This window comes from Podarcis muralis, chromosome 9 (genome assembly GCF_964188315.1).
Source record: "Podarcis muralis chromosome 9, rPodMur119.hap1.1, whole genome shotgun sequence".
Classification (NCBI taxonomy): domain Eukaryota; kingdom Metazoa; phylum Chordata; class Lepidosauria; order Squamata; family Lacertidae; genus Podarcis; species Podarcis muralis.
Window position 1 is genome coordinate 48,179,161 of NC_135663.1, and position 25,501 is coordinate 48,204,661.

Here is a 25,501-nt window from a genome sequence, read left to right on the forward strand (position 1 = left end):
TAAAATCAGCCAATTTTTTAATAAATGCAAAGATGGTTAAAACTAATTTGATATCCGACAAGTCATTGAAAAACTGATTTCCTTATCCTCCACTTTTTTCTGCTTTTCTCCTTGATTGTACTACTAGCCTCTGACTGCCTAATGCCTTATTCATTCCTCATTTTCTGGGCAGATCACTAGTTTGTGAAGATAATTAGGGACCCCTGCTATTCCATCAGAGACTTGGATCTCGAGGCTAATTAAAATGAAGTGCTGCACATATGCAAGCAGCTGATAAAGGCTTGCAACAAGGCACCTGGAATCCTGGCATTTGGATAGCAGCAGTGGCAAAGAGAAGAGGCACGTCTTGGCAGCAGAAAACTAAGAGGAAAGGCAGAGAATCCTTCACTTGCTGATGTCTTCCATGCTAATATTTTCCAATATGCTGACTGGCTAACCTACAGCAGAGCTCAAGCAAGAGAGAGAGAAAGTTTTTTGGGCTCCCTTCATTATACTGTAAAATCTTTGGATGAAAAAAAGGAGCTAGAGCAGACTAGAATTTGGATGACCCGGGTTCAGATCCTAACAAGGCTGCAAGGCTCACTGGGTCATCTTGAGCCAATCACACCTTCTCAGCTTGTCACATGCACGAAATGGGAGGTAGAAAACCATGCACGCTCCTTAAAGGCGAGACGGGACATGCATGCAAGTTTAAAACAAATGGTGCCTGCACATTAAGCCTAGTTGTGCAATTATTCCACCTCTTGTCTGGCGCAGAGGAATTACACATAGAATCAGAGAATTGTAGAATTGGAAGGTGCCCTGAGGATCATCGGCTGGAATATGCAGCTGGATCAAACCTGCAACCTTGATGTTATCAGCACCATGCTCTAACCAGCTAAATTATCCAGTGTTGCTTGCATGATCATGTGTGAATGTGCACGCATGCACACACATTCACAATCTCAAGACACATATCTATTCCCGGCTCATATACACAGCCTATGCACTGGGGCACTGTATGAACTGGACCTCAGACAAATGCATGGATATGAACTGGAATTCTTTGTAAGGGCACTTACATGATATTTTCATGCCTCCCCCCCCCCCCCAACTAAGTCATACTCAGAACAAACATCATTATCAATGGACTTCCTTGACATATACAATTATGACACACTGTGCTGCTGCAGGCTTTCGCAGTTTTAAGAAAAACAAGTCTCTCTTCTGCCACACAACCATGCCCAAGCCCTGGCAACTCTAAGGCTTCGCTTTCGGTGTAAATATACTCTGTGTTGCATCAGCAGCAGCTCAGCCGGTGGAGCAGGAGACTGTTAATCTCAAGTCCCACGTTGGGCAAGAGAGTCCAGGACTGCAGCGGGGGTTGGACTAGATGACCCGTGGAGCCCCCTTCCAACTACTCAGAAACCTCACTGAGCTCAATGGGGCTTGCTGCCCGCACCCCCGGAAAATGCGAAGAGGACCTGCAGCTCAAATATCTGTGAACTTGAATACGCGCCAGACACGCAAGCAGTTTCTCCTTCTTTTTTATAGAAGACAGAGAGATGGAAAGGGATCCAGGGGCTGCAAAACACATTGGCAGGAACCCTGAAATCCCAGCCGTTCCTTCTACATGCGAAGGAGCTCTCGAGCTCAGAGTCGCCGGGACCCTGCGCACAAAACTCCCGGAGGCGGAAGCGCGGGGCGGGGCAGCGGCCAGGCAAGGCAGGCGGGAAATTTGAACGCTTTTTCTTTTTTTCCCCACGGCGGGAGGATGGTGGAAGGTCCCGGCTGCGCGCTGAACGGGGAGAAGATCCGGGCCCGCGTGGCCCCCGGGCAGGCGGTGCGGGGCGTGCGGGGAAGAGCCCCGACGACGCCCCCGTCCCGGTTTACCATCACGGCAGGACGAGGCGCTGCCGCCGCCGCCTCTTCCCCTAACGCGGTTAGTAGCGTCTGCACTCCGCAGTCGGTGCGGATCTAAACCTCCGCTCCACCCCCGCTGTGGCTATAGGAATGACTGCAGGGAAGAAGTCGGGCGGCGTTGTTCGCAGGGCTCCCTCCCCCCTCATAAGAGCAGAGGTTGATGGTCACCTGTCAGGGATGCTTTAAGTTAAGATAGAGGACCCTCGGCGTTCCTTCCAGCCCTATGATTCTAGGGCTACCCAAAGGCACATCCAGCCAGATCTGCTTTTGGGAGCCCACAAGCAAAAACGAGGAATAGCAGTGGTCTTCCAGGTGTCTTTGGACTGCAGCTCCCCCCCCCCTCCCATCCCCGACCAGTCTCCAAGTTGGCTGCGGGCCTGCTGCTGATGGGAGTATTTGCTGATATCGCCAAGGTTGCAGGTTTGATCCATGTCCCTGCATTGCAGGGGGAGGACTCCATGATGCTCGGGGTCCCTTCCATCTCCGATTCTATGAAGATCAGTGAGCAGGATCCACACCCCAGCTTGCTTTAAGCCCGCTTTGCATATTATTGGTGTGATAAGGGCAGAGGGCAGATTGCTAGTTCTGCTCCCTGGTGTTGGAAAAGCGCTGGCCCCTGGGTCTGAACACCCACACATTGGCACAGACGTGTTCCCGGGAGGGAGCTGTTCTTGTCTAGGCTTCCATGCAATGAGGGTGTGGCGTTGCAACCACAGCGCTTCCTGCTTCAAACCCAAAGCCCCGTGATTGAAACGACTTGCTAGGATTACTTCAGCTGCTGCTCCTGAAAATGCATCCATTATAGAAAACCCATTTAAACTAATGGAAAGGTCTGAATGTGTTGATAGGATTTTAGGGCTGTATCAGCGTGTGATGCGTTTACAAAGGTTATTGCCATAAGCAGATTTGCAGACTGTAAAGGGGGGAAATGGCACATGAATACAGTGGTACCTCGGGTTACATATGCTTCAGGTTAAGACTCCGCTAACCCAGAAATATTACCTCGGGTTAAGAACTTTGCTTCAGGATGAGAACAGAAATCGTGCACCGGTGGCGCAGCAGCAGCAGGAGGCCCCATTAGCTAAAGTGGTGCTTCAGGTTAAGAACGGACCTCCAGAACGAATGAAGTTCTTAACCCGAGGTACCACTGTACTTAAATAAATCTTACCACTGAGTTTTTACCAATGATATTTGCATGGCCAGTATGGTGCCCTTTGGTTCCCTTCATTCCATTTTGTTAGGCTCTATATTATAATATTGTGGCACAGTATTGGGCAGGTCATGTCAAACATTGTATAGGTTGCAACAGCAATGTATGCCATGCAGGCTGCCGGTCCTGTTCCTAAAACTAAGCATCTGCAAGGTTGCCCAGTAAACATTCCTTTGTCGCATGTCAGAATTACAACAGACATGACTGATTGACATGAGGTTTGTATAGCTGACACAATCGTCTCGTCCCCAGTAATCATCAGTTCTGACTGTTTCAGCGATTTCGGGCAGCTGTTTGTGAGGGCTTTTTTGTTTTTTGTTTTTCCCCTGCACAAAACACTTAAAAAGAAATAACTGGCAATCTGTAATATATTCTTGCCATTAACATAATAAATCAACCATAACGAGTCTGATTAATTTGAAGAGTTGGTAGAGCTTGGGCAAACATCTAACACATGTAAGAAATAATGAGGAAAGTGTCCTCGAGTCACTTTGCCTAATTAGGAAGATGGCAATATTTTTTTAAAAAAAATTAAATAAATAAAAATAAAAAATTATTATAAGGAAGCCCGTTATACAATATCTGCTATAGAGTCACTGTCATTGAGGTTTTTTTTTAAAAAAGAAAAGTACAGGGAAAGATCACATACTGAAATTGGCTCACAGGAAAAAAAAAAAGCAAAGCAGGTGGATGGAGTTGTTTGTTTGCTTAAAAATGTACTAATGAGACCTGCTGTTGGTGTGAATGCACAGGACAAGGGAATAGGGTTCGCCTCCTCCGCTTCCCCACTTGCTTTCCCCATGTACACAGCATGCAATTTCTCCACAAGTTTTGATCACTTGTGTTGCCAGCATAAAATTACTCTGTTGGGGCTTGTGGAACTTTATAGAGGAAAAGATGTTGGAATATAAATGAGCAGCTTGGGTTAATGAGCTGTGAACATCCAAGGCTGTATTCCTGATTGGTGGGGTGGGGGGTACGGAGGAGACTCCCCACCCACCCACCCACCCTGTCTTTGTTCAAGTGCAAGCAAGGAAATTTTATTAGAGGAAACCTAATCCTCAAAAGTACTCTGGTTACGTGGTCTTTCGTTGGAAATATATAGTAAATATTCCAACTTGAAAATGCACAAAGCGTTCTCTGTTTAGGTTGTTTGTAAAGACATGTTTGGCATAAATAGTAAATCCTGACAGCACTTCGTATATATATTTTTTAACAAGTGGTAACTTGTGTATTTTGCCTTTGTAACGATAACTTGTGTTGCTTTTCCCTGGGATACTGTAGCTTTTTTTTATTCACTAGAATCTGGGCGCCTTGTAGCTGTACACAAAGCCAAACAACTCAGCACTTGGCACTGAGCCTGGTGTGTTTCCCACAGAAGGCCCCACATCCAATCTCTAGACATCTGCAGGTGGGGCTGAGAAGGCTCCCTGCCTGAAACTTTGGAGAGTCACTGCCAGTCTAGCCTAGACAGCACTGAACTAAGATGGACCACTGGTCTGATTCCATATAATTCAGCTGCCTGTGTTCCTACTTAATGCAACCCTTTGGGAACAGGCCATGCCCATAGCTCAGTGGTAGAGCATCTGATTTGCATGCAGAAGGTCCCAGGTTCATAACCTGTCATCTCCAGGTGGGGATGGGAGAACACCCTCACTGAGACCTTGGAAGGCCACTGCTGGTCAGGGGAGACAGTATTGAGCTAGATGGGCCAGTCTAGGATTCCATGATTTCCTGAATTCTATGGTGTGACTTGATGGAAGGCAGCTTCCTATGCTACAATCCTTCTGTCTGATCTGCACAAACAGCAGATCATGTGGGAAAACATCCTGGATTTGAATGTTTTATAAAATTATTTATACTGTATTCTGCCTTTGGGGGCATGCCTTACCCAAGGTAGCTCACAGTATCATGACCCCACTAAACACAGCAATAAAAAATAGTCAATCAATTTCTTCACACCTCAGTGGCAGGCAAGGGAATCGCATGACTAACTGCACCTCCCAAACTTGCGCACACAGAAAACTACATGTAGTGTAATTCGAGGTTATAATCTTTCTCTCTAGTTGTTTTCATTCAGTGAGGGTTGTCTTTCACAAAACCATGTCATCCCCTTTCCTCAGTTTTGGGGTATCTAAGAACACTTTTATCCTGTGATAACGGTTTGTGGAGACTTAGTCCCCATTCATGTTAAATGCCAGTGACATGGAAGCCCTGTGGCTTGTTGTATGAGTCAGTTGTATGATTTCTTCCAAGCTGAAGTGACCACTGGGCTGGGAGGCAGGGTGATTATAGACTACTAAGAACCAATGCAATTGACTGTGCTAGTAACCGTTCATTTTTCCGTATGCTAACCAGACTCTAGCTCCTTTCTCCAGAGAATATACTTTGAAAAGTAAAGTCATTTCCCGAAAGCAGTTTTCAAACAGTTTGTGCATAGTTAACTTGGAAAAGGTATCATCTGCTTGTTGTACATGGCCTCTGCTAGACGCGGGTGGAGCTGTGGGTTAAACCACAGAGCCTAGGACTTGCTGATCAGAAGGTCGGCGGTTCGAATCCCCGCGATGGGGTGAGCTCCTGTTGCTTGGTCCCTGCTCCTGCCGACCTAGCAGTTCGAAAGCACATCAAAGTGCAAGTAGATCAATAGGTACCGCTCCAGCAGGAAGGTAAATGGCGTTTCCATGTGCTCCTCTGGTTCGCCAGAAGCGGCTTAGTCATGCTGGCCGGCCACATGACCCGGAAGCTGTACGCCGGCTCCCTCGGCCAATAAAGCGAGATGAGCGCCGCAACCCCAGAGTCGGCCACGACTGGACCTAATGGCCAGGGGTCCCTTTACCTTTACCTAGATTAAGGCACCATGCCGTGGGTGGATTTGCTTCCAGATGATCCCCAGTGATGGCCTAGCCTTGCTTAGCTTGAGGAAAAAACGACATTCATGGTTAACAATGGCAGGGCATAGTATGTGGAAGCCTACAGCCAGCATGGCACACTGTAAACTAAGGAACTCTTTCGTTACATGTTGAACAGAATAAGCTTCAGTCCACCCTTCCTCATGAGCCTATTTTTACTTGAATCACAGTCACAAAGCTGGATGAATTTCCTGCTTTTGTGGTGTGACTGGGAGAGCAAAAATGAAGCGGTTGTCAAGCATCTGTCAGGCCACAATGTATGGCCAGTGGGCTGAGTTTGGCTTGAGAATGAACCAGTTATGCAGGGCTGGTGTAGAAAAACATCTGAAAAACGAGGTCATTATCAACTGTATGCCTTGTTGGATGCACTCAAAAGCAAATTGGCCCTGAAACATGTTTTTGAAATGCACCAAACTATTCAAAACTGATACTGGCTTTGGTCAGGCTGATGGAAAACCACTTCTAAAGAAGCCTAAGTTCGCTCCCATTCACCCTCAGATTTTATGCATCCAACAGCAAGTTGTTATCCTGTCTGAAATAATCATAAATTACACCATGACCTTCAGTTTACAACATGTTCTATTTCACAAAGACATCTAGAAATTCAAAAAACAAATTGGCAATTGAGAAAACAGTAATCTTGGGCCTTTAAATTATTTAATATTGTGTGTGTAGCAAGGAAGATATTTCATAAACAGTGTCAGCATATTATAGTAGTTTGGCAAATAAATAGCTAAGTGTTGATGCATAGTGTTCAGCATTTAGCGTGTAGTCTTCCAAGAGTTTTTGCTTGAATCATTTCTTACATTCTGTTGTACTGACAGAAGGGTCCTAGTGGATAACCATAGACTTGCACAAGTTGGTTTCATACAAATATTTGGGTATTTGGTTTCACGAGTCTTTCAGCTGGAAAACTCGGAGCAAACTGGCAAGGACCAAAGCGGAGCTTAGCACGAATGTAATTAGTTTTCTTTTGTACAAACATTGGAAGATTTGTCCAAGTGGCCATTTGTGTTTTTAAAACCAACATTTTGATCTCAGATTCTTTTTGGTGCACCTATTTGGTTTCTGTGCTTTTAAAATCTATCTAGAAGGAGTTCCATCATACAGTCTTAGATTTATATTTGGCACAAAATTCCCTTTACTTATTTTTATTTTATTGTTGTTGTTATTGTTTTCATACCACTCAGGTGATTGGAAATAAAGTATCCAGTCAAGACGTCTTGAATGTGCTTAATGGATGTGTTTACAGTGGTGTGGAAACTCTGGGGAAGGAGCTGTTCATGTATTTTGGACAGAAAGCCTTGAGGTAAGTAAAGTGTACATAATTTGGAGGAAATATTGCCCAACTTTATTAAGCTTTGTTGAAAAAACTGGGCTTTAAAAAAAGGTGTTGCTTGCTCTCTCCATCTCTGCACACAGACATGGTTTGCGAACCATGGTTTAGCATGAACACTCAAGTGCAGCTCCCAGAGAGGAGCTCATGGTTGCCTTGCTCCTCCTTGGTGGTTCTGTTGCTGAGCTAGCTAAGCTCATGGTTCAGCTTACTCTGTCATCCAAACCAGGGTTCTTGGTTTAGCTCTCCTGAACAAACCACAAGCCATAAACCACAGGACAAACCTTCGTTAAAACTCATGGTGAGTCTGGAGAGAGCTAAACCATGAGCCTGGGTTCAAATCACACCCCAAGCCATGACTTAGCTCAGTGAAAGCATGACGATGACCAGGAAGGATCAAAGTGGCTGCATTATTTCTCTGTGCACCCACACGCTTTTGTGATAAGTTGTGGTTTCGCTTAGTGCGGCATTTGAACTAGGCCACTGAACACATTCTCATACCGACTTAAAACTTTTCAACCGTTGACATAAGAATATAAGAAGAGCTCTGCATCTGGTTGCAGTGATTGTCTAGAACTGCAGAAAAGAGAGGAAGCTGGTAGACAAGAGTCTGTTTGTAAGAGATGCACAGTCTAGCAAAAAGCTGTTTGTTCACGCAGTGTGACAAAGGCCTTCCTTAGCGGATTGGTGCTCACATGGAGGTGAATGTGTTGAGACAAATATATATACAGTGGTACCTCAGGTTACATACGCTTCAGGTTACACATTCCGCTAACCCAGGAATAGTGCTTCAGGTTAAGAACTTTGCTTCAGGATAAGAACAGAAATCGGGCTCCGGCGGCGCGGCAGCAGCAGGAGGCCCCATTAGCTAAAGTGGTGCTTCAGGTTAAGAACAGTTTCAGGTTAAGAACGGACCTCCGGAACGAATTAAGTACTTAACCCGAGGTACCACTGTATAGCTAAACCGCTGATGTCCATAGAAGGGGGAGATTAAGATACAAAAAATAATGCCAATTACAGCAAAAGAACCCCAACTAAAGCCCCAAACAATACCCCAGTTCATCAGTCTGTTCAGCAGCCATAGCCATTGTAGTTGGAGTTATGCCAGAGTAGGGGATAAGCTAGAAATAGTTAGTGTTCTGAACTGAGGGATATTCATAAATGTCTTTCTTTTCTAGGATCCACTTTGGCATGAATGGTTCCTTGCGTATAAGTGCAGATGCAAGCCAGAAGAGAAGTGGAGAATTGGCAGTTCTGGAAATACAACTTACTAATGATTTGGTTTGTTTCTACGATGCAACTGTTGAACTTAGGTAAAGCCATGAATGTTTTCCTGTGATATGTTTTTACAAGAGTTCCTGAAGGGGGAAATACTGTGGCTCCAAGTTGGAAACGTGGCAAGATGGCTTAAATCAAGCTAAAACTATGCTTAAATTCAAGTAGTTCCTTTTATTTGCTTTATAAGCGGGGTGGTGGTGGTAGAAGAATAGATGTTTGCAAAATGCCTGGATACACACTGAAAATAAATGAATAAATTGTTATGCATAAAACTGACAAAATAATATACTGCCCTCTCACAAAATATCAGGGTATAACATGTATAACACTACATTGCACAGCGATATAAGAACACATGTGTAAGATCACATATTTGTACTCCACATTTAATGGAGAATAGTTGCTTCCTTGCAATCTTTGCTCATAAATAAATGCATCTTTGTACTAGGGCTGCAGGGTTGAATCAACTTATTCATTCATTTCTTAAAAGTTGACTAAAAATGTGCCCTTATTAGCGAGGCAACAGATTTCTCCCCCTCCCTACCCACCCAAAGTATTGCTATATAGTATTGGGAGTCCTGTAGTCTTCCAGATGTTGGCATACAAATATCAGGTGATTGACTGGTTGGGCAAAGAGATCTGGGATGGGATTTTGTTCCATCCACTGGAAAAGCTTTCACACCCCTGGTTTGCTTAGACAAGCTAATTTCAAACTTTTGCTTATGAAGTTTTATTCAATAACCCATAGTTACAGTTAACCACAATGTAGGGTTCTGGCATAATGTTAAACTGTGGTAAATCAGAATGGAGCTTCAAAAAAAAAAAGGGGGGGGAGTTCCTGGTTTAGAACTATGGAACTGGCTTTGGGCAGTTTTGTTTTCTCTCTCTGATACTACCTACTGATAAAACAACTACTTAAATATTTTAATTGCACAATGCATTGCTCACCTACTGCCCACTTACAACATATCCCCCCCCCCATTAACCTTGCAGGAATGCTGCTGAATGTGAACAGAAAGTCAGAATGCTAGAAAACTTGGATGTATGCTCTCCAAAATTTAGTTTTCTAAGAGCAGAAGGTGAAATTAAGAAGCAAAAGGGACGTATGTTATGTGATGTGTTGCTCGACCAGGCAGTCCTACCTGGAGTGGGAAACATAATAAAGAACGAAGCACTTTTTGACAGTGGTCTCCATCCAGCTGTTAAAGTAGGTGAAATATTCCTGGCTTCCTCCTACTTGCAGGTTTGAATTGCGAGAACCAGAGTTTAAGAAAATATATGTAAATCTGTACCATTTTCATAATGGTAACAGAATATTAGGCACCTGGCCATGGCAGTTTCAAAAAGCAGATCCTCAAAAGAATCTTCTCACAAAAGGGATGTGGCATGCAAGTGGTCTTGAGAAGAAAATAAATCAGGTTGATATTTCCATATTGGGCAAGTGGGCTAAAATGAACAGTTTAAAAAGTAGTAAAAACTCACAAAGTATTCAAGTACAGTGGTACCGCAGTTTATGAACAGCCCTGTTAACAAACTATTCGGTTTACGAACTCCGCAAAACCGAAAGTAGTGTTCTGGTTTGCAAACTTTACCTCGGTCTACAAACCGAAGCCAAACAGTGGAAGGGCACTATTGGTGGGAGGCCTCATTAGGGAAAGTGCCCCTCGGTTTAAGAACGGATTTGGTTTAAGAACGGACTTCAGGAACGGATTAAGTTCGTAAACCGAGGTACCACTATATCTTTTTTAAAAGCCATACAATGGTAAAATTGGTCCCTGATGATGATTTTCTGGTGCCTGAAAAGTACTATGATGATATTTACCTCCTTGGGAGTTCCTGACTTTATGTGTGCCCCTCCCCAAACCAAATCCTTGTGTAAATGGTGGTTCCACTGTATATCAACCCCCTACTGTGGGAAAGGGGACCTGGAAACAGCCATAGTTCAGTTGTAACCAAGCTGATTAAAATTCTAGCACCGATCCCCTTTAAGTGATTGTCAAGACAAAAGTTAATGGCACTACCTGGTGGCGGGCTCCGCTCTGCACTGGGCGGCTTTCTCCCGGCATGGAGCTGCCCAGCGTATTAGGCGACTGGGCTTATAAGACAAACCCCCAAATTGCAGCTGCCATTGGGGGGTCGTCTAATATGCCGGAATCTACGGTAGCTGTCCCATTACCAGTGATATGGCTTCTTAAGATAGGGATTCCATGTCCTCAGCCTTTCCTTGTTTTAAGCAGTGACCCACTGTGGTTTGGAGAGTCCTTGGCCGTCGTTTTTTAAACCTCTGCTCCAAATTCCAGGCCTGTCAGCTAACGGATGAGCAAGTACATCACTTGGTGAAAATGACTCGGGATTTCACGCTACTCTTTTATAAGGTAGGGAGAAAGCCCTTTCTCAAGAGATCTTCAAAAACTGCATTAAAATGTAAATGCTGAACATGTGTCTTGATAGTAAAAATGTTTTTAACACCATTAGTATAAAATTGCTTCACCCAGCCAATTGATTGAAGAGGCTTTTTCTCCCTGGCTGATTGAAAATTGCCTGTGGAATCCAAAGGGAAATGCACTTGAGTCTTTTAATTTTCATAGGACTTGGGGCCAACTGATGTATTTAGAAAAAGTAGGGAAGAGCTGTGCCACTCCACTAGAGAGCCCAGGCAGAGAATTACATGATTCAATGTTCCCAAGCCATCAGAAATTATCTGGATATAGAAAGGTAGCACAACCAGGGGAAGTGGTTTTGGTCTTCAGCATGCTAGGTTTCTGTTTGATTATTTTTTTAATAAGAAAAATGTAATGTGAACTCTCCTGGAGTGCTGCACTATCAGTTTTTTCTGTCCAGGTTGGTTGGTGCTTAAGCTCCATTGATGGCAACTGCTAGAGAACTGGTAACTAACCCATCATCCTTTGTACCGTCTTTAAAAGATGAATTGCATTACTTGATGTCTTGCTTACCTATAAGTCAGAAAGCTAGGAGAAATGTTGATGGTTTCTTTTCCTTTTTTGCTGATAACCTTTTGCTTATTTTGCAAAAAAGAAATATCGGTGTGTATATATATATATATATATATATATATATATATAACTAAAAAGCTTATGGGTTCACACAAAAAATGTGCATTCTTGAATTTCAACCAAGGGGAAGCGAGGAAGTCACTTAGCAATGTCAATAAGTATAATTTTTAATAAGGTTATGATTTTTGTTTGTTTGTTTGTTTGTTTTGTTCCTTTAAAATTTTGTGAAAATTAATAAAAAAAAATGGGGGGGAAATGTGCATTGTCTTTTTCTGACAACAACAAAAGCCTTGCAGTGATTGACAAGCAATTTTTAAAAAAGCAATGATAAAGTTATAAGAACATATTAAAAGCAGATTTAACAAAATAGCATTGTTTGTGCTGCCTGAGGAAAACAAACCTCTTTGCCCAGTGCCAAAACAAGGCTGATGCATGGTTATTCCTCTCTGGGGAGATCATTCTATAAAGGGGAAGCTAATTTCTAGGTCAGAAAAACAGGAATTTCTCAAATTCATTGAACTTTTTTTTAACTGCCCAAAGTGTGAATGTATTTAAATCTCTGGTTTTGGATTTTTTTATTTTTTTAGTCAAGGATAAAATGATTTGAGAATGGGCTGGAGCTCTGGCTTTCTAAATCACATCAATAATAATTCAGTTCTCTGTTCTAGTGTCGCAAGACGGGATCAGCGTTGTATAAGCATTACAGGGTATACAAGCGCCCTAACTGTAGTCAGTGCAGAGCAAAGATCACGGTGTGCCGCTTAGGAGAGAATAACAGAATGACGTACTTCTGTCCTCTGTGCCAAAAGGACAAGCCTCAGCTTGTGGATCCTGGGTAGGTTGTTCACCTTTATCAAACATTTTCTAAATTATCTCAGCATTCTGAGAAGAGCTGGTTTTAGAAACGATAACCTTTTGCTCAAGAGCTCTCCAGCTTGTCCAGTGTCAAAATCCAAGCTTTGGCGTTTGTTTGTTTTAAATGGCATTCTGTATATTTCTGTCACTCCTTTCTCCTCTCTCTGGGCTACCCCTGCCCATTGCCCACCTACCTGAATTAAGCCAGCAATTCTGTACGCTAAACCTTGGAGCGAGTCCTATTGAACTTGTTGGGACCAAGTAGATATGGATAGGCTACCACAGGAAAAGAGTTGAATGCACATCAGGGATGTCCAACCGGTCGATTGCTATCAATCTATGTTTACAAAATGCCTGAATACACTGGAAATAAATGAATAAGTTGTTATCCAAAAGAATATACTGCTCTCTCACATATATAACATGTATAATAGTAAGATCACATATTTGTACTCCACATTTACAGGAGAATAGTTGCTTCCTTGCAATCTTTGCTCATAAATAAATGGATGTTTGTACTAGGGCTGCAGGGTTGAATCACCTTATTTTTCAAATGTCCTGATTAATCAGGCAACAGATTTCTTCCCCTCCCTACCCACCCAAAGTATTGCTGTATAGCAGGGATGTCCAACCGGTCAATCACAGGGCCTCCCTGGTTGATCCATGTCTTTCGCGTGATCCTGACTGATCCAACCCCCCCCCCCCCCCAAAAAAAAACCCCAAATCAAAACAAAACCTCAACAACTTTGGTCAATCCAATGGGTAGATCACTGCCAGTTTTTTTATCGTGTGAGTAGACTGCAGTCTCTTGGGAGCGGGACTCCCAGTAGTACATCAACGGAACTTAGTGATATAATGAACATTTCCTGCATTCAATGAGCAAGGCTGCAATCCTAAAGGCACTTTCCACAGAAAGTGGGGTACAGCAAGGCTGCAGTCCTAAATCCTGGTAAGGAAGTCCCATTGAACACAGTGGGCCTTATTTCAAGGAAGGTATGCATAGGATTGTGCTGTAAGTAGCCCACCTACTTTTTCTTTGTCTTCCTTTAAATATTTTTCATCCCACCTCTTCTCTCCCTTAGACAAAGTGGTTATTTTTAGGGCCGTATTCCCTGATTCTAAAACAGTAGGGTTAAGGAGCGCATTCACTGCTGGAGTCGCACAGATATCTTATTTTCATCCCCTTGTTTCTCTCATGCAAAATAATGCAGGCAGCAGGGTTTCAGCTTGTTAAGCTGCAGATGGAGGATGTCTACTGAGAGCACCAGGGGGGCAAGCTTTTATTGAGAATATTTTCTCCACGATTCAGAAAAGGGGAGAAAAGAAAAAATCTGCTACCTTCTAGCTAAATTGGAAGAGATTTTCAGGGAGGATCGTTTTAAGAACATAAGAAGAATTCTGCTATTTAAGACTAAAGACTTGCCTAGTTCAGCATCCTGTTTCTCACCTTGGTCCACGAGATACCTCTGGAAAACCCAGAAGGAGGGCAGCACCCTCCTCTCATGGATGTCCCCTAATAACTTGGTATTCAGAGAGATACTGCCTGCCTGTAAACCAGGACAGAGCTGTCATTTATATGACAAAATTGGCACCTTGGGAATGTGGGCTGAGTGGAGCCGTATGGAGTTTGGCACATGGGGTACCCAGCTTTAATCTCAGCCCATGCTCTTCACACTGTCAATGCAGGATGACCTGTAATGTGATGGATATGGGTTGAGTTGCAAGATGAGCAGGCACAACCTTGATAATTTCCATATGTGCATGTTTCTCTAACTGGATGTGGTATCCATGTATACAAACTGTTGCTGTGAGGGCAGTTTTCTGGCCTGATGCAACACCTGCCTTTTTCTTAGAATGAACTATGTATTTGTCCTCTTCTTTCCCCCGCCCCCCGCAAAAAAAAATCGGGTGTACTCTTTGGGTAGGTACATTTAAAATTGCAGTGATAGCACGCCACGTTAAACTATGGTTTGGTCAGGATAACAAACCACTGAGATGGGAAAGCAAGAAGAAACATGTGATTGAAAATGGCTTCCATCATTCATTCCATTACCTGGTTTCTAAATCACAAGGGGGGTGATTTAGATCCCAATGTGCCTGCACATTAGCATCCTGTCCCATCTACAGGCTGCCCCCACAATGAATGGATGTTGGAGGCTGTGGGTTTGGAGCTAGCAAGCATAAGTCCACTCTCTCCTCCTCATATGATTGATTGTTGAATACATGAGGAACGATGCCCAATCAGGGTTATTTTGTTGAAATCCAATTTTAAAGCATGGAAGAATTTGAGAATTAGGCTGGAACACAAAGTTCCCTTTTATGTCCCACCCTCCTCAAAAATAACTCATCTATATCTAACAATCTCGGTGCAGGATACACAGAAGCATGAAACAACAGTTCCAATCACAAGCGGGGGACGGAGTGGGCAGACTTCTCTTCTGATCTACATGTGTCCATTGGAACATGTGTATAGAGCCCTCTATGTATGGCAGCTGTTATGACTGTACAGGGCAAGGGAGGAACCTAATCTCCATCACTTCCTGGTCTAGCATGTGTATTGAATCTATTTGGAAAGTCTAGAAGGGCTGGATTGCATAGATCAGGGATGGGCAGCCTGTGACCTTTCAGACATTGTTGGACTTCATCAGTTCAAGCCAGCATGGCCAACCACCAGGACTGGTTGGCGTAATGATTGAAGAGCTTCCAGAGTGCCAAACAGTAGCCATCCCCGGTACAGGTGGCTGATATGCCACTGTGTTTTATCACCCAGTGCTTTGAAATAAGTAAACTCTTATTGTTGTTTTTTGGGAAATACACTTTTGAGGAGCGGGAATAGTGCCCTTCCCATTCCATGTCTCGATAGCCAAGTTCACAGCCTTGATAAACCCTCAAGGCGAAACTGGAGCCTCCAAGCTATCAGACGCAGCAGCCCAACTTTCCCCCTCGCTGGTGGCCAAGCTATCAGAATCCAGTGTTGAATCTCCCATATAACCCCTGGTGGAACACAACGCTCAGAACAAACCTCTCAACATGTTAACATCAATTTCCCCCCTTTCTTTCATTGTGCAGCAAACTGCCAGGAAGAAATGGTTTAATTGGCTGGGCGTACAGCAGGGGGTCGTCTTGTAAGGAACAAGTTGCTCAGGAATCGGAAGAGGAGTGGGCCTGTACACTATGCACGCTGATAAACAAGCCGTCTGTCAAACTCTGTGATGCATGCCTGACTCCAAGGCCTGAGCGTAAGTCTATATGGTTGTCTGTCTGGCATCGTAATGTATTACAGCAGTGCAAGTAACATGGGACCGTTTTGCTTGCTTTGTGTTGTTTCTACTCCTGTTCACAACATACAGGTAATATGTTCATTAATATGCTGGTCCTAAATGCCTATTACTTGCCCTAATGCTTCAAATCTGAAATATTATATGAGGAGGAAGACAAAGGATATCATTGATATTATTTTATTTCAGAGGTGCTTTATACTTTGTGGTATGGTGCATGCAATGTTCCCTCCTCCTCTCTTTTTCTCTCTGCAGAAAATCCCACTCCCATTTAGCTAGACATGTCCCCAAACATTTAGAGACATGTGACAGACATGTGGTTGGAATTGGGAAGTTGCTATTGGATGTGGCTTCCTGACACATGTTTACTGCTTGTTATCTTTTCTTTGTGGACTTGACCACTTTGATGTGTAGGAACTGTAGGGGTAGCTAGCCTAGTTTGAGGGCCTGCCCTGGTTCCCCAGGCAAATTCTTCTGGGACCCCAAGACCTGGCCAGTTTTCATGACAGCAACAACAAGAAGGAAAAAATAGTGGGACACAGCACTGGGGTTGGCAGGGCCCAAATTCCTGACATGGATGCAGATCTTCCCTTCCCCAGTCATTACACCAATGACTAATGAGTGGGGAGAAAGAATGATAGCCAACCATGATTTATCTAATGTGTATGCATCAGCTGTGGAATGGGATGGGGGGCAGTCTGCTGGTGTGCCTTTTGCATCTGTGCATAGATGAGGCTGTGTTGTGAATGTGTGGCGTGGAGGGTTGGACAGGGCCAATATATACCAGCCACCCCAAAGTCCCAATTAAAAACTAAAAAATGAGAAGGTCCTTAGGAGTCCTAGCTATATGGGGTGGGAAGAATAGACAGCCCTTCTTTCCACAGACTAGGAAAGAAATTCAGAGGAAATCCTCTCTCAAGAAAATTAAGATAGAGAAAGGTTATATGAAACAGCCCTGAGCAGATGCCCGTGTTCTTAGAATCTGCATTATAAACCCAGAAACTTGTCTCAAGGAACAACTGTTTGTGCAATAATAGCATGTTCCTTTTGTAACTCAAATATATACTTTCACAGCTGTTATCCCATCCCATGCTGCATGAATTATTCAGTTAAACCTTTGGTACTTTTTGCAGATTTCAGCAACTTCCCTGAATTGTCAGACCAAATGTTCCATAAATTGAAAGGGAATGCATTTGTAAGGAGAAAAAAAATCTTTTATAGCTGGAAGGGACAAAAGCTGTCCTCCACCCTGTTAGTATTTCAAAAACAATAGAAGTGTGTGTGTGTGTGTGTGTGTGTGTGCATGAAAAGTGTTTAAAACCTGTAATAAAAATTGTGATTTTAAAACTAAGTGTTGAAACTTCACATGGGTATTTTTTTTTACACCTTTTACAGTTGGAGCACGGCATTTCCGTGCTCTGCTCTGGTTCACCAGAAACGGCTTAGTCATGCTGGCCACATGACCCGGAAGTTGTACACCAGCTCCCTCGGCCAATAAAGCGAGATGAGTGCTGCAACCCCAGAGTCGTCTGCGACTGGACCTAACAGTCAGGGGTCCCTTTACCTTTACAGTTGGAGCAAACCCCAATCACTCAGCAATGATGTCTTTCATTTCTTCCACAAAGAAGAGCTGTTCTCAGCTGCAGTGTTCAGCTTCTAATCTCTGAGGCACTCTACTTCTCTGCCCTGCCCTACCCTGATTGTATTTCCTCCCTTCTCTTCCATGATTCTCTCCCTCCTTGCTGCCTCTTTCCTCTACTTCCTCCTGCCTTTGTGCTTTCTGCTGTGCTGCTCTAATTTATCAGGCTCCCCCCTCTAATGGACAAGCCAGTTTCTTTTAAGAGGCTCCCCAAGTTTGGGTTAATATAATCTTTCCTGCATGCCCAGTCTCACCTGGATCAATTGCTGGCTATCCTTACTAACTGCAAATCAGGGGTGGGGAAACACCCACTTTTGCCTCTTCCTTGCCCAGCAGTGGACATGTGGCCCCAGAAGGTTGCATGGCCCTCAGACTGCTGTCCATTCTTGTCACTCTTCCTCTTTCAGGTCTATTTGTTTTGTACTTGATGTGCCAATTGCAGTCCCTGAGAAGGTGCCTTTACCCATAAGGACGACATAGACTAGTGAAATATGCCGGGAGTGGGCTTGGTTGTCAGTGGAGCACTGATGCTATAAGCATCTGGTAGGATCTTCCAGTCGAAGCTCCCGGAAGCCCTTCACACTCTGGACCGCGACTGGCTGTAAGGGAAGGTTGAGAAAAGAGGTGCCGACCTGCTGTAGGCCTTCTGGAGCCAGCAGAGTGCTGGGCAAGGGAGGTTAGCGAGCAACTGTATCTGCAGTCGGGAAGGATTTCTGTTGTCTGCCAAAGTTGCTCTTGGCTGATTGTCTTCCACTAAAATGTCAGCCCCAGGAACCTAAAGATTTAGTCTGTTCAGAAAGTCAGATTTGCCAATTAACTTCTCTCCTGGAATTTATGCACCCAGCTGGTTCCCCAGAAGCTGAAGCAGACCCAATACAACAAAGGCAGCGTGGCTTAGGGCTTTAGAAGAAAATCACGATAATGCTCTTTTTCTCTCTCTCGGCATCTTTCATTCCAGTTGTGAAGCTTTTGAGCTGTTATCAAAGTCCAGTGCTGGCATCTAAAGACTTCTTTAACATATGTTTAAATAAAGCAACTTTATCTCAAAAATCTACATTAAAATAAAATCTAGAGGGGTTTTTTAATAAAAAAGATGATGTAAGTAAAATGATTTCTTCAATGCTTATAATTAATGCTTTTGTCCTAGAATCAGAATTGTAGAGTCAGAAGGGACCCTAAAAGTCATTTAGTCCAAGCCCCTCAATGCAGGAATCTCAGTGCACCGACGGTCTCCCACCCAATTTGAAACCATACCGGATCCTGCTTAGCTTTGCAAATGTGCTTGCAGTCCCCCCCTCCACTTAATTAATGCATGTAAAATTCCCTTAATTAATTGAATGTATGAAATTTTACTTTCTCTGAAAAGACCCTTTCAAAAACTTAAGTTATTCTACATTCCCCATCCTTGCATATGTTGCTATTGTGCATTTGTAAGGTCCTTGCTGTCTTTCTACAATGCTAACCTGAAATGACTTGGGTCCCATTGATGTAAATGGGGATGTGCATCAGCATCCAAGCCTAGTAGACATTATGGATAACTATTTTTTAAGGAAGAACTGTAGCTCAGTACTTTGCATGCAGAAGGTCCAATATTCAATCTCTGGCATCTCCAGGGAGAGCTGGGAATGTCTCCCTGTCTGAAACCCTGGAAAGTTGCTTCCATTCAGGGTAGACAAGCTGCACTGACTGGACCAGTGGTCTGACTTGGTGTAAGGCAGCTTCCTATGTTCACAACTATTAAAAGGATCTTGGTGGACCACAAGCTTAACATGAGTCAACAGTGTGATGCAATAGCAGAAAAAGCTAATACTGTTCTAGGCTGCATCAGCAGAAGTATAGTGTCCCGATCAAGGGAAGTAATAGTCCCCCTCTATTCTGCCTTGGTCAGACAGCACTTGGAATACTGTGTCCAGTTCTGGGCACTGCAATTTAGGAAGGATATTGACAAGCTAGAACATGTGCAGAGGGCAACCAATATGACCAAGGGTTTGGAAACCAAGCCTTAAGAGGGTCTGTTGAGAGAATTGGGTATGTTTAGCCTGGAAAAGAGGAGGCAGATATGATCACCACCTTCAAATATCTTAAGGGCTGTCACATGGAGCAGGGAGCATGCTTGTTTTCTCCTGCTCTAGAGGGTAGGACTTGAACCAATGGATTCAAGTTGCAAGAAAGGAAATTCCGACTAAAGAACTTTCTGACAGTAAGAACTGTTTGACAGTGGAACAGACTCCCTTGGGAGGTTGGGAACTCTCCTTCATTGAAGGGTTTTAAGCAGGGGTTGGATGACCATGTGTTGTGTATGATCTAGTTGAGATTCCTGCATTGCAGGGCGTTAGACTAGATGACCCTTGGAGTACCTTCCAAATCTACCATGCTATGATTCTATGATTAGTAGTGTGTAGATTCCAGGGGGTGATAAGTGGTTCAAAGAGGATACTAACTGGGATGTCTTCCTTTTCTTGCTATCTATTTTAAGTTCCAGAAATACAGAAGAATGAAGCTTTGGCAGCCTTTAACAGCAGCTTAATCAAGTACCCATGTAATAACTTTGGAAAACCAAGGGGAGAAATTAAGATCAACAGGAAAACTGTGTTTGGGACAACAACATTGGTGCTGTCAGATTTTGCTAGCAAATTGCCTCTGCCGAAGCATAATGGAAGCAGAAGTCTAACTCCAGATGGAAACTCTCTGTGTGATTCTTCACGAAATGATTATAACAGCACCAACCACCATGCTGTAAATACACCCGTATCATTCTCCCATCAATATAATTCTTTAAAGCCAGCACAGAAGAAACAGAAGATTGATTCCTCATCTTCATCTGTTGGGACGATCAATGAGAATTTAGCAATCAGGTTTGTTAATTCCAGATCTAAACAAGATTCCTCTAAAGTATATTTCATTGAATGTGGACTTGAAAGGTAGAAATTGATGGGTGCAAGGCAATGTTTAGAGGGAAACATTGGTTTGGGGTTTATTGCGTGTTTTGCTTTTGAAGTGGTTTGATATAATATATATTCCGTCCAATAAGGATAATGGGTAACTCATGAAACAGAGTTTGTTGCTGCTGTGTGTCCCTTATTTGTCACAGAATCGCTTGTGACTCGGGCAACTTGTTAGATCAGAAGAAAGGGCAATTTGCCGAGCTCAAGTGGCTAACTGCAGTGGCAAGACATTAGCTGCTGAGTGTCTTAGAAATGAAGCGGGGCAGAAGCCCTGGAACTTCACAGAAGTTGATTGTAGGTGCAAGGGGGCCCGTGGGCTTCTCTATAGCACAGCAGAGCAATGTATTCCTTGCTGCCTGATTCCCTACTTGGTAGCCCATAAACTGCATTGTGGTGTAGCATAGTGGTTGAAAGTGTTAGCCATGGACCTGGGAGACCAGGGTTCAAATCCTTACTAGGCCATGAAGCCCACTGGGTGCCCTTTGGCCAGTCTAGCTTACCTCACAGGGTTGTTGTAGGCGTGAATTATTATTATTAATTAAAATTGTATACTGCCCTATACCCATAGATCTCAGGGCGGTTCACAACATAAAATTGAGGATGGAGAGAACCAGGTATGCCACTTTGAGCCCCTTGGAGAAAAAAACTGGGTATAAAGGCAATAAATGAATATAGTTGTACCTTGGTCCTCGAACACCTTGGTACTTGTACATTTTGGTTCCTGGACGCCAAAGACCCAGAAGTAAGTGTTCTGGTTTTCGAATGTTTTTCAGAAGCCAAACGTCCGCTTGAGTGCAGGAAGCTCCTGCAGCCAATCGGAAGCTGCGCCTTGGTTTTCAAACAGTTTCGGGAGTCAAACAGACTCCCAGAATGGATTAAGTTCGAGAACCAAGGTTCCACTGTAAAGGTATGGGGTGCATATAACCCATTTGAGTAAAGAGCCAAGTAAACCCCGTTACCCAAAGTTGGACCTTTGGAGAGGTGGTGAAGACTGAAAGGATGTTGGAGGAGGATGTCAGAGTTCCCAGGTAGCACTTTACAATGTATACAGGAGCGCGAGAATAGCACCGCCGGGTGGAATTTGGCCTTGACTTGTAGAATTATAGCAAAAGAAAGGTTGGCTGCTTCTAAATCAAAGTAACAGGGAGCGAACTAACCTTGTTTAAACATTAACCATCAAGGAAGATGCCCTTGTGCCTTGTAAGCGAAGATGCTCTCCAACTCTTCTGGTGACGCTAATGTTAGGGGAGAGTAAAGCTTCCCTGCCACCTTCATAAAATACACTTTTCTGCTCCGCCAGTCAGACTTCCTCCTCTGTGGAACATGATTGGGATCATTAAAGTAGCTTTGATCAAAGAGCATGGAAAATTGTCTCCGAAGCGGACAAGTAGGTAGAGATCCCCATGGCCTGGTCTAAGACACTTGTAATAGCTTTCCAGAGGGGGAGACTATAATTGGAGGGAATTGGACCTCGAGTACGTCTTGCTGCTGCCAATTTGGAATGCCTTTTAAACAACATGAAAGGACAAAATTTATGCCAGCGACACCGGAATGGTGCTGTTTTATATGTTAAAAAATGAGATAAAATAAGAGGCCACGCAATTTTGGGACTTTAAATTTGCCACTTGCCCTTCATTTCAATTGCCTGGATGCTCAGTGCAGATTCCTTCAGTTTTATTTAAAGAAAAATCAAGTAGGGCAGGTAAAATATCCGGTTTCTCTATTTTGATCGCTACACGTGTATAACAATGCATTATTGACAGCTGCGTGCGAAAGGCAAGAGTGTTTGGTGGAAGGGAGGAAGAGTGTTGCTGCTGCTGTTGCTGTAACTAATCCCTTTTAACTTCATGCAGTTTTTATTATGATTTTGCAACCTGTCATTGCAGAGCACCTCCAGTTAATATGACAGATGGTTCTTACACATTAAATACTGGCAACCCTCGCTGCAGTAAACACAGCCGCTGCTGCGTTCTTCGCGTGGTGAGGAAGGACGGAGAAAACAAGGGCAGGCAATTTTATGCTTGTCCTTTACCCAGAGAAGCCCGGTGCGGCTATTTTGAAGTACGTGAGATTGCGTAGCCTTGCCGAGCACCCTTGGAGGGTACAACTTTTTTCCTCCAACCCATTATGATCACTCATGGGTTTCATTCGTATTTTCGGGATTAGTGTACTGGAAGGAGAATTACAATGTCACTGATGAAGTTAGCTTTGCCTAGATAACTTCTAGACGCACCCTGGCCACTGCAGAATGGTTTTGCTTCATGGAGTAGAGTCGTGGACTTTGAATTCAGATTTTACACTAAAAGGTTTTCATTTAGTGACACTATGAAGAGTTAATAGACACATAGAAAGCTATGGCTTATTGATATCCCTTCCCCAGTTCTGAAAGCAGAAGCAGGGGGGATGCTCTTGTCAGTCACGAGCGGGATTTAACTGCCTGGCTAGGGTGACTTCTTGCGGGGAGGGCACAAGAGGGAATTTATTTGAAAAGTAGAATTGATGCAGAGATGGAAGTAGAGACTATTCTTCAATCAAGTAGCCATTGCTGTCCTTGAAAAGCTGGAGAATGGGGAGTTTCGGAGAGGGTTCTCCTCCTACTTCTCTGCCTCTTCAACCAATAGCCATCTATGGCAGTGATGGGGAACCTCAGTGATGAGGTTCACCCTGGGCCTCTCAGTCAGGTCTTCAGTGCTCTCTCCAGGCCACAGACCTGCTTCACATCCTCCTGGGATGTTTTTGCCACATTGTGGAATGTGTGGTGGCACCTCCTGCCTGCTCAGATGGAGACAGATTTGTTCCTTCCATGTGCAGAGTAAATGTATGGAGGAAGGAGCAGCACTTTCTTCTCCCAGACGGCATTGCAGCTTGTTGAAAGGTCTGAAAAGGGCTCCCTGTGCAAATTAGTGGTAGTCGCTGCAAAAATAAAATAAAATCTAAGAGTCTCTTTGTATGGACCTTGGCATCCTTTTCAGACCTTCTACCTCATGGGGCTGGGACCAGCAGAGGACAGATAGGTTGGGAGTGGGGCCAGTGTATACACTCCTCCCTTCTCCACATGCTTAATATACACATGGAGGGAAGTTCTGAAAGGGGAGTAAAAGGCCCTCTTAACTAACTTCCAAAGGATGGGCTGAACGCAATATACAATAGATTATTTTCACGTGAGTTTTGTTCTGTTAACACAGCAATTGCACTGGCCTCTGCTATGCAGTAAGAGGTGCAGTAATGTCATTTTGACCTTCAGATTCTGAAAAGGGAGAGAAGGAAGTTAGAAGTGTGGGGAAGTGAGATCTATTGCTATTCAGCTATGAGGTACCAGAACTTTACTTGCATAAATTGAACCCATGTTGCCTCCAGAGTCAGATAAAACTCCCGAAAACTGTACTCTCACAAAGTCAAACCAGTGGAGCTCAGGCAGTGAAACATATAGCGTATTTGAAAAAGAGCCATTTACCCTGATTATTAGCAGTTGCCACCTACCTGGCAGAATTAAAGTCGAGTTTCTTGCCACCGGTCTAAAAGAGGGATCTGATGTTTAAAGGAGAAATGATTTCTCTCTACAGTGGGCAGACCTGCATTTTCCCTTCTGCAATCACAGGAAGCGCAGCATTATGAGGACAGTGTTGAAGATTGGTCCTAATAATGGAAAGAATTTCTTTGTGTGCCCTCTTGGGAAGGATAAGCAGTGTGACTTCTTTCAGTGGGCAGAAAATGGTCCAGGAATGAAGATTATCCCAGGATGCTGAGCAATTCATCTCCAATACACCATCTGACGTTAATCTTCTCAAACTGTGTGTACAACGCTGCTCTTCTCTGGGAGATACTTTAGGAGGGTCATGATCAAGTGGTATCTTGCGATTGCAAATCCATCTAGATTATACATTTGGACATGCTTTCTTTTGTTCCTCCTTCTAACTGCTTCTGTGATTTGTTTTATCTATCTAACACTAGAAGCTCTCATGTGGAAGGGTTAACATATCTGAACAATACCCAGTCGTATCTTTTGTTGTCTTGTTCCTGCCACCCCACCCCACCCCAAATTGCTTAAATACAATCTTCAGGAATTATCTGGATTCAGTTGTCTCTCACAATGTGCTACAATCTGTCAACAAAACATACATTTTTAGTTGGAGTTTGTACAAGTTGTTTGTCCTTCAGCGCTTTCCCCCCACTCCCATTTCTTAAGCTGTGCTTCCATAAACATTTATTTTTCAATGCATTTAAGATGAATAGATTTTAATACACTTTGTAATCAGTTATGAAAGATTAATATATTCAATAAACTTGTTTCTAGCAATGACGAGCCTCTGTTTGTTCTTAAGGATTGCTCTGAATGAGCTTCTTGCCAAAGTAGAAGGGATGCATTTAACTAACATGCTTTATTGTTTGTTGCAGATCTGTAGGTGACCTTGTGATGGTTTTCCCTTCACCTTATATTTCTTCATATAGGAACCTGTCCTAAGAAAAAAATGTTGCTCCATTGGAAATGAACAGGTGGTCAATTTAGCTTGGCTTATGCAATCAGCCTGATCCCCTATGCAGAATTAGGCACACACATTTGGGGTGGTTTGGTGCCCTTAGGTCTGCATAGGCCACTTGCACTTAAATTTGGTGGAATTTTGGACAGCACTTTACCCATCTTTTTAGATCCATGGAGTTTGGCTAACAAGCATGGCAGAGTTGGCCACTCTCTTCTCATTTATTGGTGACCTGTGCAAATGGATTGGACACATGCCTATTTGAGAGTAAGTCCCATTGAATTTAGGTTGATTTAGTTCTGAATACACATGCATAGGGCTGGGCTCTTGGCATAATTCTTAAAGACAGCTCTGGCTCCAAACATTAGCTAGGTTAGGCACTGGCCAAAAGTCCCATGAACTCAGTAAAAGGCGAAAGATTTATACGATCTGAGGTGAAACTCAGGGATGAATGACACCCTTTTAAGAGATCAAGAGATCGTGAAAAAGGCCCAAAAAACTTTAAAGGACTACTTTGAGATAAACTTGAACACTTCAGTAGAAAAAAGAACGATTTGGGACGCTAGCAAAGCGGTCATGAGAGGGTTTCTCATACAACAAAATTCAATCAAGAAAAAGCTCTGGAATGGAAAGAAAGACAAAATAATGGAGAAGATT

At 43.5% G+C, this 25,501-nt stretch overlaps 1 protein-coding gene across 1 annotated transcript; it reads left to right on the top strand.

The window, feature by feature from the left end:
• The first annotated feature begins 1,679 nt into the window (after positions 1 to 1,679).
• Positions 1,680 to 24,663, top strand: NEIL3 (nei like DNA glycosylase 3). Its single transcript, XM_028744408.2, has 10 exons — positions 1,680 to 1,921; positions 7,212 to 7,330; positions 8,536 to 8,670; positions 9,629 to 9,842; positions 10,936 to 11,010; positions 12,318 to 12,484; positions 15,574 to 15,743; positions 19,898 to 20,276; positions 22,253 to 22,427; positions 23,930 to 24,663. The coding sequence occupies exons 1-10, from the start codon at positions 1,754 to 1,756 to the stop codon at positions 24,110 to 24,112; spliced, it is 1,785 nt and encodes a 594-aa protein (XP_028600241.2). The 5' UTR covers positions 1,680 to 1,753; the 3' UTR covers positions 24,113 to 24,663.
• The last annotated feature ends 838 nt before the right edge of the window (positions 24,664 to 25,501 follow it).